This window comes from Leptosomus discolor, chromosome 2 (assembly GCF_034619465.1).
Source record: "Leptosomus discolor isolate bLepDis1 chromosome 2, bLepDis1.hap2, whole genome shotgun sequence".
Classification (NCBI taxonomy): Eukaryota; Metazoa; Chordata; class Aves; order Leptosomiformes; family Leptosomidae; genus Leptosomus; species Leptosomus discolor.
The window spans coordinates 81,352,786-81,373,103 of NC_141392.1; the positions used below are offsets into that span (position 1 = coordinate 81,352,786).

The 20,318-nt window shown below is 38.6% G+C and overlaps 1 protein-coding gene across 1 annotated transcript in view; it reads left to right on the top strand.

Annotated features, from left to right (window-relative positions):
• Nucleotides 1-19,209, top strand: part of SIM1 (SIM bHLH transcription factor 1) — a 46,731-nt gene extending 27,522 nt beyond the window's left edge. Inside the window, exons 9-11 of the mRNA XM_086461344.1 lie at nucleotides 8,125-8,290; nucleotides 15,533-15,938; nucleotides 18,479-19,209. Coding sequence (XP_086317470.1) covers nucleotides 8,125-8,290; nucleotides 15,533-15,938; nucleotides 18,479-19,209 — 1,303 coding nt within the window. The remainder of the gene's footprint in view (nucleotides 1-8,124; nucleotides 8,291-15,532; nucleotides 15,939-18,478) is intronic.
• The last annotated feature ends 1,109 nt before the right edge of the window (nucleotides 19,210-20,318 follow it).

Consider the following 20,318-nt stretch of genomic DNA (forward strand, 5'->3'; position numbering starts at 1 on the left):
ATCACACATCAATAGCAAGAGATCGCTCCTTCCAAAAAAACACCTTAAGTTTAATAGGTGAGACAGACAAAGATATTTCACCAAAGTGTTTCCTACAAGAACATACTATTTTCCTCCCTTTCAGAGCTGATATTCAGCGATGTTAAGGTAGGGTGTCTCAGAACTGATCAGTGCTGAGCTAAATCTGAACCTCCCGAAATGAAAAGTCCCACTGGCTGCCTTGAGGGTAAGCTCAGGCAAGTGCCAAGTACTTGTCAAAATCCCATGATACATGATCTGTCGAGCGTGGCACCAGTAGTCTGTGGGAGGGCTGAGAAACAAATCGAGATCACTTGGCTACTAGATCAGTGTCTTAAAGGTGTCAGTGGTATCCAAGGCATATTTTTTAACACCTAAAAATATTAAAAGTCTGAGATGGGACCCTGTATAACAGGAGTCTGTAAGTAACAGAGTCTGACAACACTGTTGTCAGCCTGGCTTTCTGCAAAACATAAACTAAATCTTACAGGGGTATGTGAGAACTTATGTGGCTTTAATTCCAAAAGGGGTGCAGCATACATGCAGTTGGTGGTGCACTGAGGTGACGTTGGTTTTTATGGAGGCGTTGAAAGGGAGTAGTTGGAAGAAAAAGAATTAGACTTTTTAAAGTCTCATGTAACAGGCCTTTGGTTTACTGAGAAACATTATTTTGAATGTGCAAGTGAATTTAAAGTAATGGAAAACCCCAAATGACTACAAAGAAGTCACCACAATAATTTAATAAAGGCTGACAGTATGGATGTGAGTCATGGAGTTCTGGAAGGTTTAACATGCCTTCAGACAAAGTATTCTTAACTATTTGGTGGCCATCCAAAAAACCCAAATCCCAACATTGCAGGCTATGTCCCTCTAATCCAAATTTCTCATTATCAGGCAGATTCTAATATATACAAAGATTTATAAACTCCTGTCAAATTTATTTCTCCATTTAACTTGGCAAGCACTGAATATACAACAAACATGACTTTTAGCCAGCTGTGCTCCTAGCCACCCCACATTTGAAAGAAAGTGCTCCCAGTATAAATACATGTTACAGACTTAAACTCAGGTCATCATATTTTATTTACTTAAAGCATTTTTTTAGTGCTATCTGTAACCAAAAATACTAATTATATATAATTAGTCTAGGATATCTTAGGCATTTTATTCCCAGGCAATAATAAATCCCTGATGTGTATTTTCATCTAGCAAATCTAGTAAATAAAGGCAAATACAATGTACAAAGGGCTCCTTTTGGAGCCAGAGATGGCTAGACATGTGGTTGGGAATGACAAACTGTATCTTCAGACTGATGAAAACTCTACCACACCGTGACTATCTAGAGGCCAGGATGTTTTATTTAACTCCAGCTGACAGTTAAATGACTGCATTCTGAGACGAGAAACCAATCCGGGGATATATAAAATTTCTCTGACAGTAGATGTCTAGAGGATATGCTCAGACATTTGTGTTAAATGATCCATATAGGAAACTTTTTGCTTCGATTTTCCTGAATGTATCAAATCATTTAATTAAACTTCCTGATTTGAATTGCTCTGTCTTTAAAAACAAATACAGAAACATACTATCATGTTTGTGAATCTCATGGCTGGAGAAGCTGTAAACTTTGACTCAACAAGATGTAAACAGCTACCGTTGCTTATGCTATTTATGGAGATAAATGAGTGCCTGAACTTAATGAAGGGATCCAATATAAGATCCCACACTTCTCTAAGCAGGTGCATTGCTTAACCATTAAGTGTACTAACGATAAACGACCACTTGGAAGATTTCTGGAGGGTCTTTCCAATTAGTTGGGTGAGCAATAGGTCAGGCCTACAGGGGACTTTTTACTCAAGAAGTTTTAGAAAGGAGGATTACTAACATCATCCCAATAACTGAGGGAAAAACAGAATCAGGGAGTATCTCTGAGGTCACAGAACTGAATGTCGGTGTAGTTTCATAACAACCAGCGAGGTTCAACAGCTTTTTTTTCCCACTTTGTCCTGAAATTTAGCTTCCTGTATGAGCTAAGTGAAACCTCCTTTTTTTGACTGGTTCTGGAAGATGCTAAAGGGATCGCATACGCTCCTCCTGACAAGTCTCGTGAGCAGACTGAGGCTTTTGTAAACATTTCAGAGACACATTGTACATGAACAGAGGACACAGCAGATGAGGAAATTGTCTGTTTTGTTGTACCATCTGCTGATTTAGAAAGCCATGAAGATGACAAACAGCCAGAATCTGTTCTCTTTTCACTCATCTGCTGAATGGTGCTCTGTTAGCATTGCATGAGCTGGAGTGTGGAAATGTTAAAACTTGCAGGCATTGTTTAAAAGTAGAAGAATGATGTATTACAGTATTGTGGTCAGACACGCATGAGGAAGTGCCAGACTTTTACCACCTTCATGGCTGATTTTAACTGAATTGCACCAACTTTGCAAAATAGACTGAACGTTAATGGCATTAACACCTTTAGTTTAATCTTGCAATTTCTATTCTATGTTCTGTTAGACTGGCAGAAAATCTGACAAATATAGTTTTTCTGATTTTTAACTGAAGGAAAAGCTGAGTGCATACGACCCTTTTCATAGATTTTTCATGTAAAACTGGAGGAAATGATGAACATGCATTATGTGTTCAATAGAAATAATAGTGCAACCAGTTAAAATTGCACCTTATTTTCTTTTGCACGAACTATGTTTTCCACTTTGGTTCAGTTGTGTGAATGATTGTACCCGTGATGTAGGACCCTGCTGCATTAAGATCATCTATACTTTCAGCTTGTATTTAATTAGTTACATTAATTTGTGTAAGGAATGACATGGGTGTATGTTATCCATGTTTGTCAGGTTTAGGTGGTCACATGATGCGCTTTTATTCTTTCTTTGCTGTGATTTCCAGTGACAGTATGATCATTGCATATTGTTCAGATTATCAGTTGAAAGATACCCAAGAATAAGAGTAAGATCTGTTTCCAGTTGCATACTGGTATTTTGATTGCTGGTGGAGAGAATGAACTGAAGTGCATTTCTAATTCAATGCTGTAGCTCCATATATGAAAACTGAATTTCTGTGAATCTTCTTTAAGGTGTCTAAATTTAATGTCTTTTTATGGAATTAAATACACTGTAAATATCTGCCTCTTTGTTGGTTATCTGAGTGTTCTGCCGCTGCATGTGTAGTTTATTCTTCCTTTCCGGCATGTTGTGATATTAACATAAAAAGATGCTCTTTCCTATGGCTTTTGTGGAGTTTTCCATGGGATGAGTGTTTTTTCTTCTTTTTGAAGGCTTTCTTCTTGTTTTGAAGGTTATGCTCCTTATGACTGTAGATGTACAAGATCTCTATTCTTGAGTCTGGTTGTCCTTCTGAAGTTCTTTTGGTTGAATCTGGATATTTATTTTTCATGAATGGATGTAATTATTTTACTCCTTCCTCTGGATACATCCTGTTGAGCTGCTTTTTCTATTTGGAAGCATTTTTCAGGGCTTAAGTTCTCTTCTGTTTGATAGCCAACACTGTTTTTAAGTAGGAAATCTTAATATTTTCAAAACTGTTTGTGCCTTTAGTTCTCTAATGGTAATGTTTAATTTCACTTTAGATTTTAGGTGTTGGTTAAAGTAGCCTCAAACTTCATTCTATTACTTGAAGAAATACAACTACAAAAAAGCCCAGCTTGTCTTTACAGTTTTGTCTTTTAGTTCGTCTTGGGCCATACTGTGCCCACTGGGCCTCTGTCACTAATTCCAGTCTTCCCAACATTATTTCTAGCAATCCTGTCTCACCCTTTCCTCACCTTTCTTCTTTCAAAAAGGCCATATAAAAAACCTCTCATTTTTTTTTTCAGTTTCATGGTGAGCTCTATCCACATGCTCCATTGGCATATTGGCGCAAGCTCTGTTTGCTGAGAACTCAGGTTTTGTGGTGCTTTCGTACTCCCTTACTGTTCTTTTTTGGATCTATTTGCTAATGAGTCATCATCTCTTCCTGAAACTTTCATTAGACAGACTGTTACCACCATGTTTCATGTTGTATGTTTTGGCAATGGTAGCAGGCAGAAAGTGTCTTCTAAAGCTGACTTGTGAGAACTCTACACAAGTGTTGCAGACTCAGCTGGCATCCAAGTCATGTGCAAACAGATTGGTTTCCCCTTCCAAATGCTTTTCTGCTTCAGCCTTTGTCCTTCTCCATCCTATGCAGCTTGTAATAGCTAGATCCCTTTAGTAAAGAATGCTTTGTACTCAACTTTCGGATGCTTTATTGCAGAGAAGTGCAGTTGGTATAGCCATCGAGCTCTGTTTTTTTCATGATGCCAGCTCTAGTGCATCAATAAGTGCTTTCAAAATTAGGCCTAAGCTTTATAACGGGCATTGGAAGAGGCAGAGACATGGTATGGAGTGGAAATGCTTCTGGGAGTAAGATCTGAGAAGAAAATGGGAAGCAGCATATTGTAGCAAGAGGATTTTACGCTTTGTCTTCGGATTTCCTTTTGCTTACAGTGAAGCATGGTAATCCAGTCCATAGGTGCCTGATACACTGACCATACTGGCCAGATTCTCATATGGGATACACACACACAAGACAGAGGAGAAATAATACATTTTTGGAAGCATATGCTACCAAAAGCATACGCATTCAAGTTTTTTGAGGAGTCAAAGAGGACCTAGAATTTCCATCTAACTGTGGAAAGAATGGCTGTTTCCCATCATGAAAAGGTGGAGGTCTTCAATGTGTTTCCCTTTGCAAAGAAGCATCACTTTGGTCTTGTCTGGATTCAGTTTGAACCATCTGTTCTTCATTTAAGAGCTAATTTCCTGTAGTTATTCTGATGTTTTATAGTGATGATAGTTGCATCAGAAAATGAGATAAATAGTAGATTGTCAGCAACATACTGTTAGCAATTGAACACATGCCATATCACTCTCTCTCTCAGCAGTCTCATGTAGATAGATGTACATTGTATGGATCCCTGTGGGACCCTGAAGGTGAGGACCTTGGAGGAAAAGGCTTGTATCCACCACCTTTTTTTTTGAATTCCATGTAGATCACAAGATGCAGTACTACTGTGTTTCTTGGACTGTGTAATAGAGGATTCAGGTGTCTGAGAATAGGAATCTGGAGATTATAGTTCTATGGTTGGCAGAAGTTTTATGAAATCCTCCAGGAAGTTGTCAGAATTTCCATCTGTAGTTTGTGTACCATGAGGAGCCCTGGTTCCTCTAGTCCTCGTAGTGCATATGGATATGCTCAAATGTTCTCGCTTCTTGGTGGAAGTCTTCTGCATCTGACATTGAGACCTCAGGACCGTGTTTTCTTCAAATTTTTTTTTTTTTTAAACTTCTGATAATCGTCTTGGCCTGTTACTATTGGTGTTCTGGTGTCTATCTTGGCTCTGCTGAAGGATAGCTGTGCTAGGATAGGGTTGAGATGGTATTGAATCATGCCTTGTCGGCTGAAAAAAGTCCAGGCATTTCATCTGCAAGGAGAGGGCAGATGTGTTCTTTCTCTAAGAGGAAACTTTGCATTCAGCAGCAAGAACTTGAGATAGTTTTCTTCTTGCTCCTTGTTTAATGATGTTACCATTTAAGCAATTGGCTGCAAATAACAGCTTGTGGTGTTTATTTTAATGTGTGGTGTTCTGGGAGGGTGACTCCTTACCGTAACAACACCAAGGACTTAGAAAAGCAACACGTAACAGCATGCAAGGTTTTGGGCAGCCTGGTTTGCCTGGGTTTTTTTAGATTCCTCAGACCTAGAAGTGTTGTACAGCATAGTCTTTATGATTTGAATGCTTGGCCTTTACACAGATCATAACAGCAGGCAGGTAGTGTTGGAATGACAGTCTGTGGTCTGAATATTGGGGTGATGTTTCATCCAATTTTTAAAAAACTCTTCCACTGACTTGAGAAAGCAGCAGACTGTTAGAGGATGGTGTACACCAGAGATGGGGAAGTACTGGCAGGAGTGCAGAGCTATGGGTTCTCCAGCAAAGAATTGTGAACAATTTATCTGCTTAGTTTTGACTAATTTTCATTTCTGCATCTAACACTGAGACCACAGCACCGTTCCTTTTCTTATAATCAAATAGTCAGGGGGAATGTGTATATCAGGATGAAACTGATAGTTTTTTCAGGACTACTGATAATATCTCATGCTACTCTAGCAGACAAACTTGAAGATTAATTGACATCATTTGTTCCTAACATTTTGTGTAACATAAAGATAATTTGGTAGGACTCAATTATGGAGACAGATGCTTTGCATGTGAAGTCAAGGTGTCTGGATAGAGATTCTGAGGGTAGCCATAAGAAAGATTAATACTTTCAAAATATGTGGATGAGCCTCACCTGTCAAATAGGCCAAAGCAAATCCCTGTATTCAGATGCTTTCACCGCAGGCAGGATATTTGAAATGCAAATATTATAGCAGAGGCCTATCTCTAAAGCCAAAATGTGAAGAAATGACCTCATTAAGAAGTAATTTCGCATTACAAAATATTAATTATACTTGGTCAATCTCTCTCTGCTGTGGACTTGGAAACAGTCTAGTCAGCACAGTTTTAATGTCAGTGATTCATTTTCATGTGTTATATATATATGGATACATACATGTTTTCTGCATTGCCAAAAACCCTAAACCTCTTCACCCAACAAGTTTGTTATCAGGTGCAAAAAAATTTTAGTGCAGAACTGACGTGAATTAATTTGTCTGTTCTGCAGGTATATCTGTGGCTGATCAAAGATTCGTCTTATTTCACTTATTTTGGTGATATATCAAGTTTCTCTTTCTGCCCCTGACTTTTATCTGAAAGCATTTCTGTGTACTAAGCTGTGATATGCTCAGGTTGCGGTGCAGTTCCTTTCTAAAAAAATTAGACTGTCATGGCTTAGGCTTACATCAATATCTGTGTGACTATAGAACAAGGTATTGTTGCTAAAGCTGGGTGAAAAATTTATTATTAATAAAATTAATTAAAGATAAGTCTTTAAGTTTAGATGGAGCATGGTGTAATGTGTGAATGAATATGCAGCCTCCTTGACTGCATAAGAGAAGCATTATCCTTCCCTTGCTCTCCTGCTTCTCTGCTGATTAACACAAAGGAAGAGAAAAGCCATGAATCCTTCCTCTTTTCCTCCAGGTAGGTAGGTCAGGAAGAAACTCTTGCTTCCCTCTCTTTTAATAAATCATTGTCAGAATAGGTTCCGTATGACTACATGAAAGCTGGAGAGATCATTTCTTACTCCCCTGGGTATCAGCAGACATGCACATGTGTGCAGAGGGGTGCAGTCCAATGCATATGCCCTCGTTATGCTTAGTAAGACATTGTGAATAATGCCAGTTTTCCTTACTTGCATGTATTCATTAGAAAGTTTGAAGACACTAACACCAAACTTCACAAAATGCTGTTATATCTAGCTCCTCATAGAAAAACTCTAGTATTTTGTGAGTAGGGGACAGACATTTAAATCACAAGATTTGTATTTATTTAGCTATTTTCTCTGGCTGGTAAACTCTTTCAGTATAAGAAGTTTCAAACAGAGGAATAAACACTCACAAGACTCAGAAGAAAAATTCAAAAATTTGCACCACTTGCCTGAAACCTTGCAAACAATGAAAAATATACCCTTAAAGTGTTTTCCATAAAAACATTAATTTATTCAATTTATTTAGTCATCTGTGTAGGCTGTTATGTGAACCCCCATACATGCATGAACACACACATACACATGCGGTAAGTTTGCACTTGTACAGTTCCAAGAGTTTTAAAAAATGTACCCTATTTACTCCTTAGCTATGTGACCAATGCAGAACTGTGATATAAATCTCAGAAATTTCCATCCCATTGTTTTTTATTACTGAAGAAAGTAGATCAGGGTGATAACAGTTGGTTGCAAAAACCTATCATATTTTCAGTATAAAAATAGTGCTATTGTTTAGAAAGCTATACTATGTAAATGTATTAAGGGGATATACTGACTTGCCCTGAATGGTTTTATTCTTTTTCCTTTAAAATATCTTTTGTTTCCACCCCCCCAAGAAGGAAGGAATGTTTTCCATTAAGATATGAAGTGAGTTTGTTTTTCACTTTTGCCTTTTATATAGGGATACTGAATATAAAGGACTACAGCTCTCCCTGGATCAGGTCACTGCTACCAAGCCGGCATTCTCATACGCAAATTCAACTCCGACCATAACGGATAATAGAAAGGGAAGCAAATCTCGCCTCTCGAGCACAAAGTCAAAATCAAGGACATCACCATACCCACAGGTAGCTGTCTTTGAAAAACAAAATTAAATCTTTTTTAGTATCTTGATTTTGACTGCTATTTTACCCAAGTAATTAGAATGGGCCAAAGAACTTGTTACTCAAAGGGAATAAAGGACGACAGGTTACAAGATCTTGAGACAGGAATATGTTTCTTTAAACTGTTTCTAAAAAGCTGGAAACATTTATGTTTCAGCATGCATAATAAATCATCATCAACAACAATAACAGCGCAGAGCTCAGAGTTAATGAGGAGCGGACAGAAGGATAAATGAAAATGTTGGTTTTGAAATACTTGGTTTGAGAGGATTGTGAGTTTTGCCATTTGAGAAAGCTTGCTTTTTCTTACTTGCTCTTTAATAATTCCAACATATCTAGAAAGCTGCCAGATGCTTGACAGCAGTTCAATACTGAAATCGTAGTCAGAGGGAGCAAGTTTTGAGGAGGGAAAGCCACAAGCTAACTTGCTGAAGTGGAATGTGAAAACTTTTCTATGTGCAAAGCTTTGAGAGAAAGTGCTAGGAAGTGGCCATTTGCATCAGTAGATTTTAATTTCCCAGATCTCATTTTCAGGCCTAATGTGTAAGGAACATGTCTGTACTTGGGGAATGGACCAGACTTGATTTGGTCTCTGAACTGAAGCTTACCTAATACACTTACACAACTGATTTCTGCAGACAATGCCACAGCTCTTGCACACTTACATTGTCAACCCTTTAGCTCCAATAAATCTGTTTGTTGAAATAACCATTGTGTTTACTAAATAATGAGACAAATCTTACCACCCTTATGTCACCACACAGTGGATATAAACGTATGCATTCATGATGTAACACTGAAGAACTCTGTATTTTTAAAGAGTCCAGGTCAATATTTAACCGACAGTGACCTTGACGACTACAGTTTCTCTGCAGGCCCATTGTTTTCTAAACTGACCTCTAAGAGTGTACAATGTGAGCCCACTTGTCTACATCACTTCCTTGATTTCTTTCTTCCCCTCAAAAGTACCAAGGGTAAGAATTTCAGTTAAGTGACAAAATTAAGAACATAATTTTGGCAGAAGATGTTACGAGTGTTGTTGTTTAATCATTTGTTCACATGCATTTCTGTGGGTTGTTAAAGAAGAGTCTTTCTCTTGAATGCGCTACACCAAACAATTGTAATAAAACTGCTTTAAAGGATCGGGAAAGATACCTACAACTAATGCTTAATTAGATTTTTAACATGACTCTCTCTCTACTCGTTACCCTTCATCTCCCCTTGCACAGTCCTTTCAGAAGCCCTCATTTACTAGCAGGACAATCCCAACTGGAGACCTGTTATCCTCACACGTCAATTCATTTTCTGAAAGTGTGACTTTCATCAGTACCTCATTATTCTCTTTGCCACCAGAAAAAATCCTGAACTAGCAGCGCAGCATTGAGACTGTTGGTTTATCAGGGATTGTTGTCTGAAAGCTCGGGATGTTTAGTCTCCAGTTTCACTTTGCATCCTCATTACCATCTGCCTGGTAGTAAAGTCACAGATTTCATCATTCAAAAAGAAGCAGCCGTGCTAGTTGCCAATATCTTGAAAAATGGTCATACCGTTCATTGTAGCACATCACCACAAGAAATGCTGGCAGCTTGGCTTTGCATCCCTCTCATCCTTCTCCACCACTGAATAAACTGTTGAAAGACTAAGAAAAGCTGTTGTGAGGAACATGCAGCAGGTGGTATGGCCTGTGTCCCTCAGTCTCCAGCTCACGTAATTTGCCAGTCAGTTGCGGAGAATTAGTGTGACTCAAAACCCAGGGCTGAAAAGTGAGGTCATGAATTTTGGCTTACACAGGAGCCTGGGTTTTGGTGGAGGAAGGAAGCAGGAAGTTTATTAGTAAAATAATGGTAGTGGGCAAAGTATTTCTTAAAGTTAAGAGCCCCTAGGAGATTTTAAATGTACATACTTTCTTTCCTTTTCTTTCTCTTTTTTTTTTTTTTCTTTTGCCATTACCATTTACTTTGCTTCACTCTTGAAGAGAAAAGGGAATCATATGCTTTATTGGGTGATGACTAAGAATCCTCTCCCTTGCCAGCTCTGTGCCCCTAGGATAGCTATGTGAGATGTGAACTGTGTGAAAACCCTGTTAATAAATTTCAGCTGAATGTTTACTACTGGGGCAAAAGGTGGATGTTTTGGTCACCTAAGGCTGTGTTAATGTTTTCCTCAAATATTACGCAAAAGCATATATAGCGTAATATAGTGCTAGTAGATGCTTTAAGCAAAAACTGAGTTAATTGAATTGGAAGCATTGGTCAGCATCTGGCTAACGCTGACTGACATTAGCACAGTAGGCTAGTGGGTTCTGTGAAACCAGCACCAGGCAGGGGAAGGGCAAGCAGAGAGAAGAGCAACCCAAAATTCGTGACACAACTGTAGGATTTGCCCAGACACTTTGAGGAGTGCACTTCTACTCCTGTCCTACCAGAGAAGTGGAGAGCTGAAAGAGGAGGTGAAAAAACCAGGAGAGATGAAGACTTGATAGAGAGTTGCAGAAAAAGGAAATTGTGAGTTGGTTAAAAGATGCCTGTAGTCTTCCCCCATAATAATAATCACTGTGAGGGGCTCCCAAAATCTAGCCCTGGACCTCATTTATTTTGTGTTACCAAAAGCTAGCCCTGGACCTCATTTATTCTGTACACAGGAAATAGCAGAGAAACATTTTAATTGTGATCATCTGAAAAACTGCTCTGGAGTTTAGTCTCCCATTAATGATGATTTTTTAAAGAAAATGTTTAAAATTGTTGTCTGCCCCTGATACAAATGTTTTACAGTCAGATCTGGACAAACCTTTATTGCTTTATATCTCATTTAGTTCTGGGATAGAGATTATATATATTTAAAATGAACATATGCATACAAGTAAGGATGTACCCAACAGCTGTTGGACGGAAGCTTTGGTGTGTGTTACAGCACGCTAAATTTTTGGAAGTAAGAAACTTGTCTAGTAGGTGTATATTAAGACACCTGATTTTGGAGGTAAATTGATTTTATAGCTCCTTTAAGAAGATAATCTGGATTAATTCTGCAATCCAGAATTCTGCAATCCAAAATAGCCCAATGGGGTAAAGATAAACAGAATCAGGCTGAATTCTAGTCAGGATTTTTTTTTTTCTCCCTTTTTCTTCCTGTAGCCTAAGGCTTTGGCAACTTCCAGTGTATTCAAAAGCAAAGCAAACCCCTCTTTTTATAGTAAACATAACTCCTGATCTGGTGAAGAGTCACCAGCAATGGGGGTTATTTTAATGGACATGCTGTATTACTTTAATCTAAGCTTTTCACCATCTGTTCTGCCTATAATAGTGAATGCAAAAAGAACATATTTTACATTTCAGGATTACATTAGTAAAAAGTAAGATAAAAGTGATTTAAAAGCATGCATATGTTCCTAGTACAATGCAGCCCGCATCTGTGATGTTTTTTCTCATGGTTAAGACACAAATCAAGAGGAAAGCTGCTAATGCTGATGTAGTGAAAGTTTTTCGTGGAAAAGAGGACTCTCAGAGGGTTTCACTGTGTATTTAATGTTTATAATGATAAAAACCTGAGTAGGCTGCCAGAAAATTAGATATCTATAACATCTATTGTTGAACATCTGGCACGATGTGTGTTGCTGCGTATGACAGGATGAGTGCTCAGGCCAGTGAGACACCTGTAGGAATGGAAGGTCAGGGAAAAGAAAATCACCCGAGAAATATTAAATTGTCTACTGGCCTAATACATGTTCACGGACTTTCATAAAGTAAGTTTTTCTTAGACATGGAATTTATATTTTCCTGTTTCCTTGCCCGTTCAGCCCTTCTGAAGTTTTTCTTGGAGTAAAAATAACATCGGTGATGGCCTCTTTCTATGTCAGCACTAATCCTGCTGGTGTGCTCTCACTGCAATGGTACACTGGATTAGCACTCTGGAAGATATTTCTAGTATCTGGAAGTGGCAATTCAGTTTCTGGGAACCAGCTGGAGGACCATTCAATTTATTTTTTGTTGTTGTTTGTGCCAGAAGACAATTCAGAAATCACCTGATGGGATTTCACATGTTCCCTTGTCTGAAGTTCTTTCTCATGTTTAATTTCTGTCTGCTAGTTAAACTTTGTCAAAAAAACAAAACTAATAAATTCTGGCTGATAGGAGTCAGAAGGTGAAAATTAGCAGAAAGGAAAGCATTTCTGGTGAGGCAGGAGTAGGACTCAAAAAAATGGTATATTTTCACTAATTTTAATTTGCCATAATTTTCATTAAATGTGATTCTGTTTTCTATGGTCTTTTATCGCTTGACATATGGGAGCCTAATTCTGACTTGAGAGATCGTGTTTCCACTCCCATTTCAGTAAAGCAGTATCTTTGATCATCCTTTCATTTCTCCCCCTGTCAACATGTCACACATGCCCGTATTTGGATTCTCCACCTGTCAACGTCAGGTTCCCAGAAGAGGCAGTAGTAGGACTTAAGTGGTAGGGGCAGCCTGATGATGCCAAATAGAGATATGATTAGCTCTAAAGGGAATTAGACATATTTTTGGCCTATGTCTCCTTATGTTGTACCTTAAGAGCAAGCAGTCTTATTAAACCCTGGTAGACAATGTGGGCCACAAGCAATTCACTGTGTTAATCTAATTCTGTCCGTGGGCTAGCAGCTGCTATGGGTCAGATCTCAAATAATCATCATTTACAGCAAGTACAAAGAGTATGCATGAAGTATTGTTGGTCTTGACTACGTGGTTATATGACATTTCATGGTGCATTTCTGATATACTGAACATGTACCCTTTGAAATGGTTTCCCTGTCTTTAAGAAAAGCACAGGAAGGCCTGTGCAACTGAATCCTTTGTGGTCAGGTTCAAGATAAAAAAAAAAATTGAGTAAGTTTTCAGTTAAATGGAGAAATTCCCTTTAAGAGAAACTATGTTGGACCCTGAGGTGTTCTTAGAAACAGAGAACTAGTAGAGGAATATCTATTAGGGCTAAATGAAATTAAGAATTTTCAGTTTGAAAGAATCTCTGGCACTTATTATCATCATAAATTGTCCGAAAAATGAAATTTCATTATAATATTACTGGAAATTATTTTTTTAATTTTTTATTATTTTCTTATGAAAGAAATATATATTTTGAGTTTTGTTTTTAATAATGAATGATCTTTTAACTTTTTTATACTTATATTTATGCTTATCTTATATTTCAGCTTAAATTTTAAAATTAAAAAAATCTAGTTTATGAAAGTCAAATCCAAAAAGAGCAGTAAAAATAACCCTAAAACTAAGAACAGGTACAAAAGTAGTTTTACTTTTGTGAATTTCCATTTTAACTAAAATTTAATAGTCAAAATCTTGTTAATAGTTTCTAATTATTTAATTGGAAACTTAATTTTCTCTATATATTTTTGTCAAAAAGTTTACCATAGTTCAGTTGGTATTTATGAAGACATCTTTGTGACTAAGCAGTTTGAAGACATTAGATCTGAAAGGATAACAGAAGAGTTAGATGTTCCCATTGGTCGCATAACTCTGTGATGGCTGAATAAAGTTCCTGGTTAACGTATGCCAAGTCACTTGCATTTAAAAGAACTCTTTTGTGGCTTTGTAACTATCTTACCTCTGTGCAAAATCAGACTTATCCTTCCATCTCTAAAAACTTGTGATGAATATGGTAGTACTAACTTGCTGACCTCTTCCGTATCTACTGGTAGGCTTTTTGCCTGTGGGTATTCTTCTGACAACTAATAACAAAATATAATCGAGGTCCTCAAAGCCATGACCCTTTCTTTCTTTCCTTTAAATAACCTATTGTGTTAACAAACAGTATTCACGAATAGAACTGGAATACTGAAGAAATACACGATTAAATGCCAAAACCGCTACTGATGTTGCACAGATGGTTTAAGTTTCTGTAAGTCGAACATCTGGTCAGTACTTTTGATTGGTAAGTGCATAAAACCTTGATCCTGGCTGATAATGAGGAGTTTCATAGCAACTCAATCTAATGAAAAGGAAGGTAAGCTTATGTTTTTAGGAGAGAGGCCTAATGCCTATTAAAAGAAAAGGCAGAGTGGGCATCTGGAAGGTGAGTGACGGAATGGGAAAATTCCAAGGTTACATGTTGTAATACACTGATTTGTGACACGAGTGTGCAGTACTGAAGAAGTGAGTATGTACAGCTTTGGCCTCATCCCAGTCCGTAATCACGGGTCAAATGGATTTAAAGATGTTCGACAGTTCCAATAAATAGAAAGATTTTAAAATGAGATAGTTAGGGAGGGTTAATAAGCACTTTTTTTTTCCTTTTTCTTTTCCAAAAAATTTCTAAAAGTTTGAACGTTCGTTATGAATAGCTAGAAATCTGTGACATTCAACTTAACCCTTACTTCTCTCTAAAAAAAATGCCCGTGCTCCTATCCTATCTGCTTTTCCAACTGCCTGCTAGTTGCTTCTTCTGTGTTAGGAGGGCCCTGCTTAAGTGAGGGTGCCAAATGCCCACTCTGCCTGCTTTATCTAGCAGTCACCTTTTCTGGCAAATATTTTCTGGATTTTCCTTGTTCCCTCATTGCAACAGAGCTGTGATTTTTAGCTTCCTACTGATCTGTCATCACTTCGGAGCTTTACTCTGTAGTGGTGTTTGTAGTCCCAGGATCTACAGGAGGCTTTCTTTCCACTACTAATAGGAGGAAAGAAGTTGAAAGATACCACTCCAGGTAAGAAAAAAATCCCAACAACAAACAAAAGTTGAGGAAAAGAGAGGGAACCCTTAGAAAGAGAACTTGAGATACATTCAGTTTCAACTTGACGTGCGAGAATGCTCCAGGAGCAGTGTTATTTCAGTCACTTTTGAAAGCATTTTGCCAAGGAGCACTGGAGCACCATTGCTGAGCATAAGCACTAGCTTTCAAAGCAATAAGAAAAACCTGGACATATTAAAAAAGTATTGAATTGCAACATTGATGTTGCTGAGCCTAATATTACACATCATAAAGGAGATGGCTATTAAAGGTTGACATGGGATGTTTTAGACTTTCATGAGGTCTGTCCTGTCATCTGTGAGCTCATTACAGAGTGTTGTACAGGAAAGGACTAGGATTCCAATCAGAAGGTGCAGACGTGTGGGCACGCTCACAAAAGACACCCTATCACATACATACTCTGTCTTTTCAGTGCAGTCACTTGCAGATTTCACCCAGGCGTAGTAATTTCCCCACTGCTTCTCCTGTTTTGCAGTATTCTGGATTTCACACTGAGAGATCTGAGTCTGACCACGAGAGCCAGTGGGGTGGGAGCCCCCTGACCGATACAGCTTCTCCCCAGCTACTGGAGCCCACGGACAGACCAAGCTCCCAGCACCACGATGTTTCCTGTGCCTACAGACAGTACTCAGACCGCAGTGCTCTCTGCTATGGTTTTGCACTCGACCACTCCAGGCTGACTGACGACAGACATTTCCATACTCAGGCCTGTGAAGGAGGCAGATGTGAAGCTGGTCGGTATTTTCTTGGCACGCCGCAGCCAGGAAGGGAGAGCTGGTGGGGTTCTCGTTCAGCATTGCCTCTGACTAAGTCATCCCCTGAAAGCAGAGAAGTGTATGAAAACAGTATGCCCCACATAACGTCAGTGCACAGGATTCATGGTAAGAGATAACAAGGATTTGCAGAAGTGGCACCATCTCAGATAAAGCAACTTGACATAAACATGCAGCTGTTTATGTGAGAGACAGAAAATGAGAGACATTCTTGATGTATGTCCTTATATCAGAGACTGCATCTATGGAAATGAGGAATACCTAAAATTCAAGTTGAGTTTGACAGTCTGGCTTATATGCAGCAAGATACAGTTTTGTTGTATATTTTTTAATCTGTGAAGTTAAGGTGGAAATACCTGACTGGCGAGATTTTAAGGACAATCTTAAAAATACACACTTGATAGAGATGTGTTATTTATTTGATTTAAGATCAAACTACTTTGGATGTAATATATTTAGCAAAAAGTTAGAACTACACCCAAGCTAGTTATTAAGAAATCTTTAAAGGCTTTGGAGAAATTGTTCTCCAAATGACTTTTTTCTCTGCACTGGTTATTACTAGATTCCGTAAGATTTGCTGTTTATTTTTATTTATAATTGGCAATTCAAATTAACATTTGCTTTTGGTTTCAGACATTTATTCCCAGCTATAATGTTTAGCCAGTTTGAATCTCTCCATCTTTTCAGCACCAAGCCTGAAGCCTTGTTTGGTGTCTGGCAGGTTGCTAACTCAGTGCATTAACACATCTTCAGAGGCTGAAGCTAATAAAAATAGTCATAGTGAAAGGCTGATCTTGGATTTGGAAAAATCCAAAGGCCCTTGTGTTTAAAGGGTAGGCTGACAGTTGAAAGGCTGAAACTGACCCAAAAGTCACAGTTCAAGGTTGTAATGATAGATACAGCATTAAAAAAAAAAAGCTTTTCTACCTTTTCTACTAAAATCATCTGTCAAAACATGTTGTATCTAAAGAACTCGTAAAAGCTAATTACATTAGTACTGTTCTGTTGACTTACAGAATGAGTCTTTGGAAATCAAAAAGAACTGTACTATTTTATGCCAATCTGAGGAAAATTATGTTGAGATTAGAAAAATTATTAAATAGTAAGTTCTAGGAAATACAGTCAAAGGAAAAATGAGGAAAGAAAACGAGCCCTAAATTTTGCTGATGGAGAACTGTTTTCCACTTCTCCTGTGAGAACATACCTCCTTCCTTGTGTCTGTTGTGTACTCCTGTCATACTTGTGTTTCTCTGCCTTTTTCTTCTCCAAAAAAGAGAATTGAGCAAAGTATGATAATTTTGCTGGCAAATTTTATGCGTGGTAATTCTTGCTGAGCATAGAAAGATATTGATGTAGAAATACCACACAGAGGTATGAATACAAAAGTGTAAAATATTTATTCCATACCTTTATCAAGGATAATCAATGCAAATGTATAATATAATTTTATTTTAGCTTGTTCCTTGGTTTTGCTGTAATTCCAGTTGCTGCAGTTATTTTCTTTATTGTATCAAGTGTTACATGTTTCAGCAGGACTTCCTACTGAAAAGTGGTCTGCCACCCAAGCAGATCTGTATGCCTTGACCCAACACAGAGCAGAGGACACTACCTGTGGTAGTCTGAAAATGGGTTTCCTTTGAGGAGTCCTGTCAACCAACCCAATGGGCCTCATCCACAAAGAGGACTTAGCATGTGCTGAGGCAAAGGCGCCATTAAGTAATCTGTGCAAGTCCAACACGTGCCTGCAGGCAAATCCTTTACCAAGCCCTTTGTGTGGCCCCAAGTGTGGCCTTAGTTGGTTGCTCAAGTTTGGGGGTCAATCACTTTCTTCCTAGTGATTCTGACCATATAAGCTGAACACCTTCTCTGTTATGTCTATGGCCTTATTTTTTAAATAGAGGTAAGAATATAGTTATATTTTCCCATTCTAAAAGTTTTATACAGCAAATATTTGTGTATTGGGATATGACATCATATATTTACAGTAACCCTGTCTAACAGCCGTGGGTTCTTATGCTGCTAAAGAAGAACTGCTTCATTACTTGTGTTTGTTTATTATTGTGTAACCTGTGTAAAGTCGGTACTGTTCCACAATGCTGTCACTATGTTTTAGCTCCTAGAAAGGCCTAAAAAGACATGCTGGAATGATGTACATTTCTAATTCCTTAAGATTTTTGATTTTACCACGATCCAAATTCACTCAGACTCTGTTGCAGAGGTAGTGAGGTGTCAGGGGCCTGAACATTGGTGTCGAGGGCACTTTGACATGCCCTAGGCTACCCTGTCTGGCCTCTAGCTGCTCCAGAAGATACAGAGTTCCTCTAGAGTTTGTGCCATACCTGCTGGGCCTATGCTAATGCTTGGTTACCCTAGAGCATCTTGGGTGGCACTGGATGTCTGTATTGAGGTCCTTAGATCTCTTCTTTGTATATTTTCAGCTGTGTTACTTGTTCCTTATGCAGACATCGGAAATTAGAGGTTGTCACTGAAAAGCAAGAGGTCTACCATGGTCATTTTCAGCGACTTTGTTATGAGTCACTTGCTTCTGTCTTGGTTTTCTAGCTGTAAAATAAGGTTCAGGGTACTTATTCTTCAAGATTGCTTGCCTCCTTCAACCTCAATGCTTGTCCCATTTCTCTTTTTCCTAGGGAGAGGACATTGGGATGAGGACAGTGTCGTTAGCTCACCTGATCCTGGCTCTGCCAGTGAATCAGGTGACCGCTATCGTACTGAGCAATATCAGAGCAGTCCACATGAGCCCAGCAAAATTGAAACTCTAATAAGAGCCACTCAGCAAATGATTAAAGAGGAAGAAAACAGACTACAGCTGCGGAAAACAACTCCTGATCCACTGGTCTCCATTAATGGCACAGGGAAGAAGCATGCTATCTGTTTTGCAAACTACCCTCAGCAGCAGTTGGCAGGGGATGTCTGCCGCGTCCCAACGGTTGCCAACAGTTCTCCCTGTGAACACATCCAGCAACGAGATGGAAAGATTATGAGCCCACATGAAAATGACTATGACAACAGCCCCACAACACTGTCTAGGATAAGCAGCCCCAATTCTGATCGAATACCAAAATCTGGTTTGGTGCTAGCTAAAGACTACCTGCATTCAGACATGTCCCCTCATCAAACCCCGGGGGACCACCCAGCAGCCTCTCCTAATTATTACAGCTCCCACAGGCAGTACTTTGATAAGCACGCTTACACATTAACTGGATATGCCCTGGAGCATTTATATGACACTGAAACCATTAGAAACTATTCACTAGGCTGTAATGGATCACACTTTGATGTGACTTCTCACTTAAGGATGCAGCAAGATCCAGCACAAGGACACAAGGGAACATCTGTTATAATAACCAATGGAAGCTGACACTTTTTCTTCTAAAAACTTTTGTGCTTTAAAAAATAACCTTTGACATCTAATTGGAAGATATTATATGTTTTCATGCCCTTGTCATTAACAGCATTTGATATACCACGGTGCACTAGAAAGAATAACCTAAGGTTTGAAGGGATAATTTAGTTAACACACATTACTTCTAAAAAATAAAAATGCACTGGCAAGCAGGGTTAGAGTGAATGGAGATAAACTCAAAGTTGGTGCCATGCAAGGTGAGAAGGATGGAAGAGGTCTAGGCAGGGAGTGCTTGGGGCAGGCCAACAGAGCAATTCACACACATTGTGCAAGCGGTCGTTGTTCGGAAACACTGCCAAGGGCAGACCTTCTGAACTGCGTGTGCCCCACAGATCCCAGCCAGCAAAACTGCTATGCACGCTTTTTACGCAGAAAGGTGGAATGTGTTCCTTCGAAATACACATCAAAATGTGTACTTCTGGCGATCTGCTTACTCCCTAACGACCAAGTGTGTCATGCTGCTCCATGGTATAAAGTGTCCATGGCTAATCAATACAAAATCAAAAAGGGGACAAAGAAGAGAGAACTCCTTGAACTGTTATTTCCTTGTGTACTCACATGCATAGCTATTTACATACGCTTGATTTGAAAGGAGTCAAATGAGCAGTATCCTTATGATTAGTACGATCAAATATTTACTTCTACTGTATTTAACAAAAAGAGGGCCTTTCTCAGTGTAGTTTTGAGAAATACGTAGGGCTTGGTTGTCTTGATGTAGAGACGGGAGATTGTCCTCATAATTTTGAAAGGTTGCACAGGGTGGGTAGTGGAGTGAAATGGAAGAAAAGTTTCAGGAGAAACAGGGAGAATAGGCTGGAATTAGGAGTGGTCCAAGATAAACACCTTTAACCCTATGGCTTTGTGTGCCATTTAGTAATAATTGTAAAATATGGGAAAGAGGGTCTAAGTGGCCAAATAATTAAGAATTAATTTGAAGCACAGAAGGAACTCAATAGAATCATAGAAATTTTGCTGTAAGATACAAAGGCAACTGCATAAGTATAAAAACATGAGAGGTGAGAATAGACAAAAACTGTATGGTGGTTTATCCTACTTCTGATAAA